The sequence below is a fragment of the Felis catus genome, chromosome C2, assembly GCF_018350175.1.
Source record: "Felis catus isolate Fca126 chromosome C2, F.catus_Fca126_mat1.0, whole genome shotgun sequence".
Lineage (NCBI taxonomy): Eukaryota > Metazoa > Chordata > Mammalia > Carnivora > Felidae > Felis > Felis catus.
Genome location: NC_058376.1, coordinates 150,488,681 through 150,501,011, shown reverse-complemented (window position 1 = coordinate 150,501,011; position 12,331 = coordinate 150,488,681). Strand labels below are relative to the sequence as shown.

At 47.3% G+C, this 12,331-nt stretch overlaps 1 protein-coding gene and 1 long non-coding RNA gene across 7 annotated transcripts in view; one reads left to right on the top strand and one right to left on the bottom strand.

Moving 5' to 3' along the window:
- The window catches only part of MYRIP (myosin VIIA and Rab interacting protein), a 374,212-nt gene extending 370,897 nt beyond the window's left edge, over positions 1-3,315 (top strand). For all 5 annotated transcript variants that reach the window (XM_019810899.3, XM_045037827.1, XM_011286243.4 and 2 more), the window contains one exon: positions 1,112-3,315. In XM_019810899.3, the coding sequence (XP_019666458.3) occupies positions 1,112-1,144 (33 nt within the window). In that variant the 3' untranslated portion in view covers positions 1,145-3,315. The remainder of the gene's footprint in view (positions 1-1,111) is intronic.
- Positions 3,316-6,643: 3,328 nt separating this feature from the next.
- On the bottom strand, positions 6,644-12,209 carry LOC123380178. Of its 2 annotated transcripts, none has more exons than XR_006585649.1 (2): positions 8,646-12,209; positions 6,644-8,440 (listed from the first exon to the last, which is right to left on the bottom strand). It is a non-coding gene; the product is annotated as an uncharacterized LOC123380178 (long non-coding RNA). The 2 variants fall into 2 exon arrangements; XR_006585648.1 differs by having other exon boundaries at positions 6,644-8,426.
- Positions 12,210-12,331: the final 122 nt, after the last annotated feature.

The window sequence follows — 12,331 nt, the reverse complement described above, 5'->3', positions numbered from 1 at the left end:
TCATATCAACAACAGCCAAACTAAGGAAAGAGCCCAAATGTCATCCACTGATGAATGGATAAAGAAGATGTGGTTTATATACACAATGGAAGATTACTCAGCCATCGAAAAGAATGAAATCTCGCCATTTGCAACAATGTGGATGGAGCTAGATGTATTCTGCTAAGCGAAACAAGTCAATCAGAGAAAGACAAATACTGTATGATTTCACTCATACGTGGAATTTAAGAAACAAAACAAATGAACTTAAGGAAGTGGGGGTGGGAAGAGAAGAGAGGGAAGCAAACCACAAGAGACTCTGAACATAGGAAATTGGCCATGGGGGTGGTAATGGGAAGGGAATCAAATTAAATAACTGCTGTATTCCACATGCCAAATAAATTTCAGACAGATTGAAAAGTACAGGTAGGGGCACCTGGGTGGCTCAGTAGCTTGGGCATCCGACTTAGGCTCAGGTCATGATCTCATGAGTTTGTGAGTTCAAGCCCCACTTCGGGCTCTCTGCTGCCAGCTGGGAGCCTGCTTCGGACCCTCTGTCTGTCTCTGTGCCCCTCCCCTGCTTGTGCTCTCTCTCTCTCTCTCTCTCTCTCAAAAATAAACACTTTTTTAAAAAGTACAAGTAAAAACTGCATCACTTTTGGGGTGCCTGAGTGGCTCAGTCGGTTGAGTGTCCGACTCAGTTTTGGTTCAGGTCATGATCTCATAGTTCGTGGCTTCGAGCCTGCTTAGCAGTCTCCTTCTCTCCCTCTCTCTCTCTGCTCCTCACCTGCTCATGTGCATGCAGGTGCACCCCTCTTTCTCTCCAAAATAAACTTTTTTTAAAGTATCACTTTTTAAATAATTAAATATTCCCAGTCAACGAGCACAAACATTTTTTATGATATAGAAAACAGGGGCACCTGGGTGGCTCAAGTCAGCTAAGCATCCAGCTCTTGATCTCAGCTCAGGTCTTGATCTCAGGGTCTTGAGTTCAAGCCCTGCATTGGGCTCCATGTTGGGTGCGAAGCCTATTTAAAAAGAAAAAAAAGAAAAAAAGCAGGAGACATTTTTAATTGCCTCTTCTTGCCCTTGCCAAGTGGCTGATGACCATGCGCTCATTGTCTCGCCGTAGGAGCCCAGTCTGGCGTCTGCTGTGATGTATTAGTGCCACGGAGCTCCACTGCCAGTGACCCACTGCCTCCGGCCGTACACGACAGTGCCTTGACCCAACAGCCATCCAATACTGTACCGATTTCCACCCGAGGAGGGGGCCTGGGGGGGCCATGGTGCACCACTGCACAGGGCTGTCCTGATACCTCACCCAGAAAGCAGCCCCAGACTTGAGCACCGCGGTCTTGCCCACGCGCTGCCTTAGGCTCCCAGGGGAATCCAAGAGAGAAAACCGAGACGCTGGCTTCCAACAACAGAGCTCCCTGTTCAAAAGACGCATCTTTTCCGTGTTCGCTTCGCTACTGTGTGTTGTCTTTAAGATCTCTCTTTTTTTTAATCCCTTTGATTCAACTGAAAGTATATGTCAATAGTTATTTGTCCAGAGGAGAACCGTTGGGAGCTGGGGGGGATGGAAAGAAGGGAGATGGAGATTATCATTTAATTCATCACCAGTTCTTACTAATCTCTCAAAACCACGTTTGCCCCACAAATGCTAAGGAAAAATGTGCAGATGTCCCCGCAGTGAACATCCGGACCGTCCCATCTGGGGAGCGCGCACCCAGCAAGGATGCAGGTCTCCCTTCAGTCGCCTCCTTCCTGGGAAGCTCCTCGCTACCCCTCTCCCCACACCACACGACCATAACCAGTGGCCCAGTCATTTCCATCGCTTTGCAATCACACACCACGGAATGGAAAGTTCTGACTCACCCACGCCAGGCCCAGGTCTTTCTGAATCGAGGTCTCATGGAGAATTTAGGGTTTCTCCTTGGACTCACTGACAGTTTCCCCACTGTGAAGGGGAGAGGAGCTTGAGAAAGCTCACCATTGGCGTAACTTTGGGGCGCTGTCTGGAATCCACGTGATGCAGCTTAGTGATGGCCGCGTCTAAATGGATTCTAACCACATGAGAAAATGTCCTCCAGAATTTATTTCCCAGTAGATAATTCGGCAAAAGCAGTAGGATGACCTTACAGGAAAAAAATGGTTAAAGAATAGCCTTGGAAAGCTCACAGGCATGAAAAAAGCAAGGACAAACTGTGAGTTTAACAGACACACGAGCCGACACGTGCTCCACGTTTGCGGTCTCGAAGGCATGACCGTGTAGAGTGTGCTTGTAAAAGCCAGTGGAGCAGAATTCCGCTCAATGAACTGAGCATTTACAGCCTTTGTTAAAATTTGTCCCTGAGACATTCTGAATCTTAGGAAGAAAGCAAACGATGGGGGGCAAGGGGATAGTTTGACCGAAATGTTTTAAGTGACTGCTTTGAGGAAGGCAGCTTCTTCTCATCTTCATCCTTGGAGCAACCCTCTTCAGTAGGTATCCCCACTTTTCAGACTTGGAAACCGAGGGGGCCAGAGAGATTAGTTTGCCAAAGTCACACCTCTAAGCCAAGTGTCATCGGAATGCCTCCCCAAAGCCTCACCCTGCGTTGGTTTCAACTCCTACCTTCTTTTGCTGCTACACACATTGCCAGACCTGATTTGCTGCTGAAATGTGTGTTCCGATCCATTCCTGATGCGATCTACCTATCTTCCGGTGACGCCCTTTGCTGATCCTGTGTATGTGCTATCCAACAGAAGTGACTTCTTTGAAACACAGTAAATCTTGGCTTTTTGTTCTGTTGGTATGACTCAAAGCAGACAAATACAAATTTTAAAAACACAACAACAACAAAAGATCTGAGTTCCAAATCGAATGTTTCCTTTAAGAGGCATGAAAAGCAACTATTGATGTGTTCCAGTGTTAATATTCAGTTTTCTTTGACAAAAATGTGTACTGTGTAAGCCTTGCAAAAAACAAAAACAAACAAAAAAAAACAAAAAGAAAAAAAAGAAGAAGCCTGCTCTATGGCATTTGAAATTTTATAAAGGTTTCCTTGTGCCAAATAAGTGCAAAGATTTAATTTACTATTAAAAACCATAAGCATATGTTATAGTTTCGGAAGAATTATTTTGTCATCAAGTGATTTTGATCTTCAGTGTCAATATTTATATTTAGATTAATTTTTATAAATGAAAATATTTTAATGGTTTAAGAAAACGAGGACAATAAGACCATATCTTTGATGACTTCTGAAAGTTATGCTTGCCTTCATGTTATATGCACATCGCCAAGAATTACTGTCAGAGAAATGATAAAGAAGTAAAAGTCATTTATGAAAATAATGTGTGTGGGGGTGTGGTTTTTGGGGGTTGGGGAAGACTGGGAGTGGAGAGGAGGCAGGGAAAGAAGTCCGTGGCCAGTCATCGGAGGGGCCGAGATTCAAGGCTGCTAGCCTCACACCCCACGTTCCTTCCAGTTACACCACTGGCTTTTCCATTGCTCGTTATCCTGAGAACGGAATTTCCCAGCATAAGCCCAGCAGTCTCAAAGCAGGAGACGGGAGGGGAATGGTGTGATTTAATCCCTCAAGAGACCTTTTTGATTGTCATAACTTGGCAGGGCAGAGCGGGTGGGGGGGGGCGGGTGCTCCTCCTGGCATACAGTGGAGAGTGGCCGGGGATGCTGGTAAATGCACACCCACCCACAACCAAGAATTATCCAGCGCCAAGTGTCCATAGTGCCCAGGCTGAGAACCCTTAGACCCTGCAGGTAAGCCTGGACATCATCGGGAGGCCCCTGCCCATCCCTGCAGGGACTGCATAGCCAAGCAGGAAGCAGGACCGTGACTCTCCCAGAGTCTTGCACAGGATCGGTGGCAACTGTTGCTTCTCTGAGGCTGGCCTCCCCAGACCCTGGCCCCTGCCATCCCCGAAGAAGAGTAGGAACCCTCCTCTAACCTGAAATGAATGAATGAATAGTAATTCTAATAGAAGCCACCAGCCTTCTCTATCTGGTGGCCTAACACAGTAATACTCCAACTTGAGTGGCACCAGAATCACCTGTTAAGACACAGATCCATAGGATTCACCCGGTCATCTCTAGCGCTCGGTCTACCTTTCTCCACACTCCCATGAATGTGCCTGGCACATCGGTGTTTGCTAAGCATTGGTGACAAACAAGCTAACATTTAGGTCAACAGGGCATTTCAGATGGGGGAGAACAACATCGTCGACCCACCTAAAATTCTCTTCAGGCAGCGTTTCCTGGCTGGAGTCCCTGATTTCTCCATCCTTCCTCCCCACGGCCCCAGCCCTGCAGGATAGGAATAGCAAGACAGTCAAGAGAGGCCAGTCACACTCAAGTGACGGGAACAGTCCGCCTCTCTAACCCGTAGAAGTCCCCAAAGCCTGTGTTGAGCAACCAATCGGCATCATCGGTGCAGGTTTTCAAGAGAATCCATTTGAGCCAACAATTTGCATATCAAGAGTGATGGGCAGCTATGCTCACAGAAAAAGTATGGCGCTTCTTGCTTCCGGGGTATTAGAACAGTGTAATAAAAATATTTCCCCCTAAGAAGTCAGTGCTTGATTTGCCACAACAACAACAAAAATGCGACCCAATAGTCAAGGCACATGAAGGCTGCCAGAAAAAACTAGGCTCCACTCCTAGCCTGTCCACGTCCTAGCTCCTTGGCCTGTCACCTTGTATGTGAAATGGGTTCTAGTGGTGTTAAAAGGTTCAATGAAATAACATGGGAGAACACTCAGTAGAATCTTGGAGTACTATAGGTACTCAGTGCTTGTGTCCTCCTTCTCTCAGGATAAGAAAATCCTTCACACACGAGCACTGTGACTTGTACAAAATGCTATGCCTCACTTTTCCTACTGATAGTAGAAAAGACCCTCGTTCTACACATATGCACGCCTTTTACACCCTAACTCTGAGAGGAGGGCACCACCCTTGACATTGGGCTTGACCACGTGACGTGCCTTATGGTCGGTGGAACATACCCCTCTCAGTCCACTGGGGCTCTGTGATGAAATACCGGAGACCCAGCAGCTCATAAACAACAGGAATGTATTTCTCACAGTTCCGGAGGCTGGAAATCCAAGACCAGGGTGCCAGCATGGCCAGGTGCTGCCGGAAGCTGTTGTGGACTGCCATCTTCCCACTGCGTCCTCCCACGGTGGAAACAGGCGAGGAATCTCTCTGGCGCCTCCTTTAAAAGTACACCAGTCCCAATTGGGAGGGCGGACCCCTCATGACTTAATCACCTCCCCAAAGCCCCCACCTCCTTATACCATCACCTTAGGGGTTAGGTTTCAACATATGAATGGGGGGGGGGGCGGGGAGGCACATTCAGATCCTAGCATTGGAGTCTCCAACCCTTGGTTTGGACTTGGCCACATGACTTGCTTTGGCCAATAAGATGTTATGGTGAGAGCTGCATAAGGGGCTTGAAATACGTTTATGGAGGTGGGTTTGTCCACTTACCTTTTGCCACTCACTATGAGAACGTGTCACAGGTCCAAGGAACAGGGCCAGACCCAACCAACCTACAGCCTGCAGCCAAGCTGGGCTGAGCCCAGCCAAGATCAGCAGAGCCACCCCACCAACCTTTAGACAGACGAGCAAGAATAAACCACTGAATCTGGCAGTAGCTTATGACACAGGAATGGCTAATGGATACGCTACCTGAAAGATGAGTTTTATCACCTTAGATGAATCCTGCTGGGGAAGAAGTGAAGGTGAGTGGCTGTCAAAGAGAAAATCACGTACCAGTATGAAGGATGCATAAGCAAACTCTTGGGCTGTTTGTTTTTGACATTTCACAATTGATGTAGGCAACTTCTGTTAGGTTTCCATCACACGCCCTAAAACATAGCATCGCTCTCTTGCTCTCACTCTCGCGTGTGCACGTGTGCATGTGCGTGTGTGTATTGATCTCTCACAAAGGGTTCTCTTTCATTGAGATTTTCGATAAAACACTAAAGCACGGGAGACATTTGGTGTGTTCTTGTAAAAATAACCTCTCTCACAACAGCCACTCCATTTTCTCCCAGGGGAAGTATTTCCCATGCACAATTTGCATTCTACAGAACAGTTGGCTGTGCGAGCCTTCTGTCTCTGCAATTGAGTTCCAATTATGATAAAGTGCAGGTAAACAGAGCTGCATTTTAAAGAGTGTTCAAAGGGCTAGAAAACTTTAATATCCACTTCAAACACCGGAAACCTCAAAGAAGTTGTTTAGAAGGATCCAGGTTGGTAGAATCAAGTCCTACAATATGGAAAAGTATGTTTTATATCAAAGTTATCAGGTTTGATAAAGATGAGAGATTTAAGGTAGCGCTTCTCAGGGCACCTGGGTGGCTCAGTCCGTTAAGTGTCTGACTTCAGCTCAGATCGTGGTCTCGAGGTTCAGGAGCTCGAGCCACCGGACGGGCTCTCTGCTGTGAGCACAGAGTTTGCTTGGGATCCTCTGTCCCCCGCCTCTCTCTGACCCTTCCCCAATTGCACTCTTTCCCTCTCTGTCTCTCTCTCTCTCAAAAAATAAAAAATAAAAAATAATAAGCACTCAAAAAATGTAGTAGTCCAAAGTGGGGTACAGATAACACACAAGGTATAGAATGTGGTCAACTGCGGACAGGTGAAAGAAAATACTAGAACTTCTATTTATACTTATTTTTTATCTGGAAACAAGTTTACCAATATTAAATACATGATAGATGACAGTACATGTAAGTAATTTATCAATGAAACTACATCTTTTGAGCACGCATCATCAAACAGTTTTTACTCATGGCATATGTAGCCAAAAAGGTTTGGAGACCACCCACGAACTAGAACACCCAGTACACTTCTCATGACTCAAATTCCCCTTCCAGGTAGTCCCCATCCCTGCCCTGTCAGGGACAGTGCTAACTCTCAAGACATGACCCAGGGCTTGAAGGGCAGCTGAAAGCAGGGCAGAGGTGGGGAGGTCATCCTGAGAGCCCCAATCTATTGGTTTGCCTGGGATGAGTGTCCCTCCAACCCTTCAGAGAAAAGCTTTCGGTCAGTCTTGCCTTCCTTGCTCTCCCCCCAACTCCCAGCCCAGGGAGGGAATGTCTACTTCCTGGCCAGCCATCTCAACTGAGCTTCTAAAGGACGTCAGGGTATTTTTGCCCAGAAACAACCCAGGAGGCAGCCTTGAGGTGTGGGGATTTCCAATCAAGTGTCCTTGTGGCTCTCTGAAGCGGACCCAAGTTAAATCTCTGCTAGTAGAGGTAAGAGCCACGTGGCACGGTGAGGCAGGTGTAACAGCCTCTCCTCTATCCTGTTCTGCGTCCCTCCGGTTTATAGCCCCCAAAGCCCTCCAGCCAGGCAGGCTCAGCCGTTCACAAGCCCAGCAACCGAAGGACCTCCAGGAAGTCTACTTGCACAGGAAAAGGGCACCAAACATCCGTACATCTGCCATCTCTTAAGATCTCGCGTGAGTCCAGGAGAGGCTGTACTCTGCTCTGAGCAGAGCAATTTGGAGAATATGCCCTTGGCACTTCCCCATCCAGTTTGCCAAGTTCTCAGTCTGTGCTTGCTCAGGAAGGTCTGCGAGACCGACCTGAGAGCCTTGTGGCCTGAGGACCGCGAGAGCCACCTTCTTCTCCACGTGCTGTGTGATCAAATGAAAAAGTGATGCTGGCCCAGAGCCAGGGTGTGCCACAGCCATGAGGTGTTAGGATGACAGGATGAGAAGGCACGTAATTGCTGTCCTCATTCATTGAGCAATATGGCCATTACTTAATGGAAGCCAAAAGAGTGATTTGCAGTCAGTCGGGGTAGGATTTTTTGTTGCACTTCCGTCTTCAACACGCCCCCCCTGTTTTCTGGTAATGACAATAACTTGGCACTTTCAAGCCTGTCTTCCCTGGTTTATTCTTCCCTTCTGTTTTATTCATTTCATGACAAACGCACTCAGAAGTCAGAAAAAGATTTCCGTCTTTGAGGACGGGCCAGTCTTTAAAAGGGGAAGGCTGGACAAGCATTCTTTGCCCTGATAAATGTAGACCATGTGTCGTGAATGCTCTACCGGGAACAGACTGTGAATGAGCATTTCCAGCCCATTTGTAATTTGGGTCTTTGTAGGACCATCCTGGTGATGAATGGGTTTGTTCTCCTCAGTCTGGCAGAGTTGAGGTTCTTTTTTGTCTTCGAATGACACTGTTTTTGCTTTTGCTGTGCCCAGTAGCAATTCTTCCTAGTGACCACGGGCTATTGAAATGCTGACTATCTGAGGTTCAACAGCTCTGCTGATGTCACTCGGCCAAATGTCAGCTTGGTGCCCGTTGATTGTTGAACTGTCTGATGACAAAAGAATAATAAGTCAGTCCTTCTTGACTCGAAGGAGTTAGGATTCTGCTCTGCTGGCCTCCACTCTGTCTTTGATTGCAGGGGGAAATAAACATCTTGGCTAATGCTGAAATGATAGATCTACAATGTGGTTAGAAAGCCCGTTTCAGGCATTGTCAGAGCTGGGCTGTACCAGATGGGAATTCTGGACCACAGCTCCTGGTAGGGTCCCATTTACCCTTTGTGGGTCACAAGCCATTAAAGCTAAGACCTTTCTCAACTCTGTGTCTTCCCACATCATATTCAATCCCCTGGAATGCCTCCCTCTGACTGGGAAAATCCTTACCTATTTTTTAAGAAGGCTGTGCTCGGGGCGCCTGGGTGGCGCAGTCGGTTAAGCATCCGACTTCAGCCAGGTCACGATCTCGCGGTCTGTGAGTTCGAGCCCCGCGTCAGGCTCTGGGCTGATGGCTCGGAGCCTGGAGCCTGCTTCCGATTCTGTGTCTCCCTCTCTCTCTGCCCCTCCCCCGTTCATGCTCTGTCTCTCTCTGTCCCAAAAATAAATAAAAACGTTGAAAAAAAATTTTTAATAAAAAAAAGAAGGCTGTGCTCAAGTGTCACCTCCTCTCTGATGGCGCCGGATCCCTCCCAGCCTAGGAGAATCCTAGTGTAACCCAGGTGGTTGGAGGGGGATGCCACTCAAAACGTAGGTTCAAACCGATACTGGTTCAAACCCTTAATTCTATTTCCTGCGAAGCCCAAAGCCTTTCCCCAAAGCCTGTGAGTTTGTACTTTCAAAGATCTGTGGTTTCTCATCTTTGCTTCCCTGCTGCAGGCTCTGTTTCACACTGCAACAATCCAGACAGGAAATTTAAGCCCGTCGCCATTTTCATTTAAAACAACAACAAAGACAACAACCCACCATTTCTAAATAGTAGACCTCACTGAAGGGCTTCAGGGCAGCAGGAGCTGGCAGAGGTTGGGGGTGGGGTGGGGGAGTGGGTGGAGGCATATAACATGTCACCTAATGGCTAAAAATCTCACCGAGACATTCCTGTTCCTCAAAAGTCCTCTTTCCAACCAACAGTGGACTTTCCATATGGCACCGGTCTCCTGCCGTGCCCTGTCTCCTCCTCTCTGACCTCCAGGATTGCTTGGCCAACTCCACGGGCCTCCATGATGTTTTGGCCCCACTGAAAACTCAAGGCATACAATCTGTCCCACTTTCTGCCCCAAGCACTTGCCCAGAGACACCTCTCCACCTATGCAGAGTGCCGGGACTCACTGTTAACCTATCATTTCCCACCTAGTTGCGTGATTCACTCCTTCCTCTCTATGCAGACCATTTTGCATGTTCCCCCATCACCATCGCATTTATCACAGATAAATATCATTTATGTGCAAGTCTGGATCGATACAGTGAAATCCTACGTTTAGTCCATGATTTAAGGCAAGACATTGAAAAGTTTGTGAGGGAAGTGACCCAATCAGATTTGTGAGTTATTCTTTTTAATTGCTCTGGATTTTTAGAGTAAGGAATACATTGCAGCAGGACAAAGATTATGGGGAAACTAATTCAGAGACTTCCCAGAGAGTCCAGGAACAAATGAAGACAGCTTGGATCAGGTCAGGGAGGAAGGAGAATTTCAGTGGATCCAGGAGACATTTTGGAGGCAAACATGGGATTGGGGAATTGGTTGGATATGGGGAGTAAAAAAGATTGAGGTGTGAAATAAGGAAAACATTGCTCCCATTCACTGAACTGGCGGATGGTGAAGGAAGACGAATTCCTTTTGGGATATGTTCAATTTGAGATATTGGCCAAGTGGAGAGTCCAGGAGGTAGGTGGGTCTACATTTGCAGAGATCAGGGCTGGAGGTGGAGATCAGAGGGCTACTGGGACATGGATGGAACCAGAAGTGTGCACATGGATGAGGTCACCGGGGGACCTTATAAAATCGGATAGGTACCGAGGGCCTGGACCTATGGAACCGTATCGGCCGAGGAAGAGCAGCCAGAAAGAAAGAAAACCAGGGGAGAATAATGTCTCAGGACACAGGAAGTTTGAGAAGGAAAAAGCGAGTGGCTACTGACGACTCAAGTTGTAGGCACACCAGAAGACATCAGGGTTCTGACTGCTCGACTCCATTCCACCAACCAATACGGAAGTAGAGGCACACGAGTAAGCACAATCCAAATAAAAAGATCAGTTTGGGGTCATGTTGAATTTCAGGCGCTTTTGGAACATCTTGATACAGATATCCAGGTGCAGATTAGAAACACACATTCACTCACTGAATTCAGCAGCATATGTTTAGTTAGTGTCTGCCCTCTGCCAGGCACCAGATAGGTAAAAAGTAAAAGATTTGTAATTCCGCCCTCTGGCAGTCTGCAGTCTAGGAAGACACAGAATTAATGACACTGGCATCCCCATTAGAGAAGGACATACAGTCAGAACTGGGCAGAGTCCTATTGCCCAGAGGCAGGCTGGGGGTGCAGGGGTGGCCAAAGATCGGTATTGAATATCTCAAATCTGGGTCTCTGGCTTGTCCTGTTTTATTTCATGTTCTCTCACATCTCCTTCCTGGTGCCTTTTTGTCCTTTATTTTGCCTGAATGACGCATCTGGGGTTTAGAATATCTGTTCCTGCTGTGAAAGATCTTGTATTTCCTTTGATCTTCAGAATTTGTATTATACCTTCAGGTTCTTAACTGTGGTGGTGGTGGGGAGGGGAATCAGAATCCCCGGGGGTGCTTTTTAAGAATACACATGCCAGACCATGCCAGCCCCCTTTCCCTACCAAAATTCTAATTTCACACAATCTTATTCCCTATCTGATAGAACAGGCAGTTAGCTAGTTATTAGCAGGGAACAGGATTTTCTGACCATTAATCAAACAAACAAACAAACAAACGAATATAAATAAATAAAAATCCAGAACACAAACAGCTAGGAAAAGCCCCAGGGAGCACACATGTGCTCCCTATAACCACTGCCCTAAAGCAACCTATAGCTTCATTATAATACATTTACTTTGTAGTTTCGACTCCCCTTTGGAAGGGAAGGCTGCCATGACAGTTTGGACAAGGACCCTATAGGGCCAAAAGTTCCCCCCCTCCCAACCAGTAGGAGGGTCCCTTAGTTGACTGGAAGCAATCTCAGAGACTGCCCTAGCTATGGAGGCAAAAGCATAAAAAGAGAAGTCACCCCCAAGCCCTGGTGCATTTGCCATCTCTGAGCCTGCCTGCTGTCCCATCCGGAGAGTGTACTTCTGCTTTTGAACTTTCTAATAAAGCCTTGCTTACTTGAGAGTTTGGCTCTGCATTCTTTCTGGGACGAACTCAAGAACCGGGGTCTGCACAGAGGCAGGGAAGGGACCCACCCTTGACATGGCCCCCTCCCCACCCAGGCCCAAGGCAATAGTGAGGCTGAAAACAGGTGTTCAAGGGTTGGAGGCAGAGGAGGAGAACCAAGAAGAAAAAGCAGAGAGAAGGGAAGAAAGGCAGGAAGGCCCCCCAGATTTCCTGCTAGGGCTGTTGGGTCAGTAGCTGAAACAATGGAACAGATACGGGATGTAGTAGTTCTTGCTTTTACTCTGAAGTTTGCTCAGATTTTTGCTTGAACTGATTTTGCAATCTCCACACTTTTTCATTAGCTACTCTGAGCAACACCTAAAATTATCTGAGTAACTGAGAGAAGACTGACTGTACCATTCCCACCACTCCTGTAACTTAGCACCCCAGCTATGTGGCGGTGATGTCCCCACCGCTAACCACGCAATTACATAGAAAAAAGAGGGGGGTGCCTAGGTGGCTCAGTCAGTCGAGCGTCTGACTCTTGATCTCGGCTCAGGTCATAATCTCATGGTTCATGAGTTCGAGCCCCTCATGGGACTCTGCGCTGACAGAGCAGAGCCTGCTTGGGATTCACTCTCTCCCTTGCTCCCTGCCCCTCCCCTGCTCACTCTTTCTCTCAAAATAAATAAATAAGCTTTTTTAAAAAAGAAAAATATACGTGTTTGCTATGAAAACC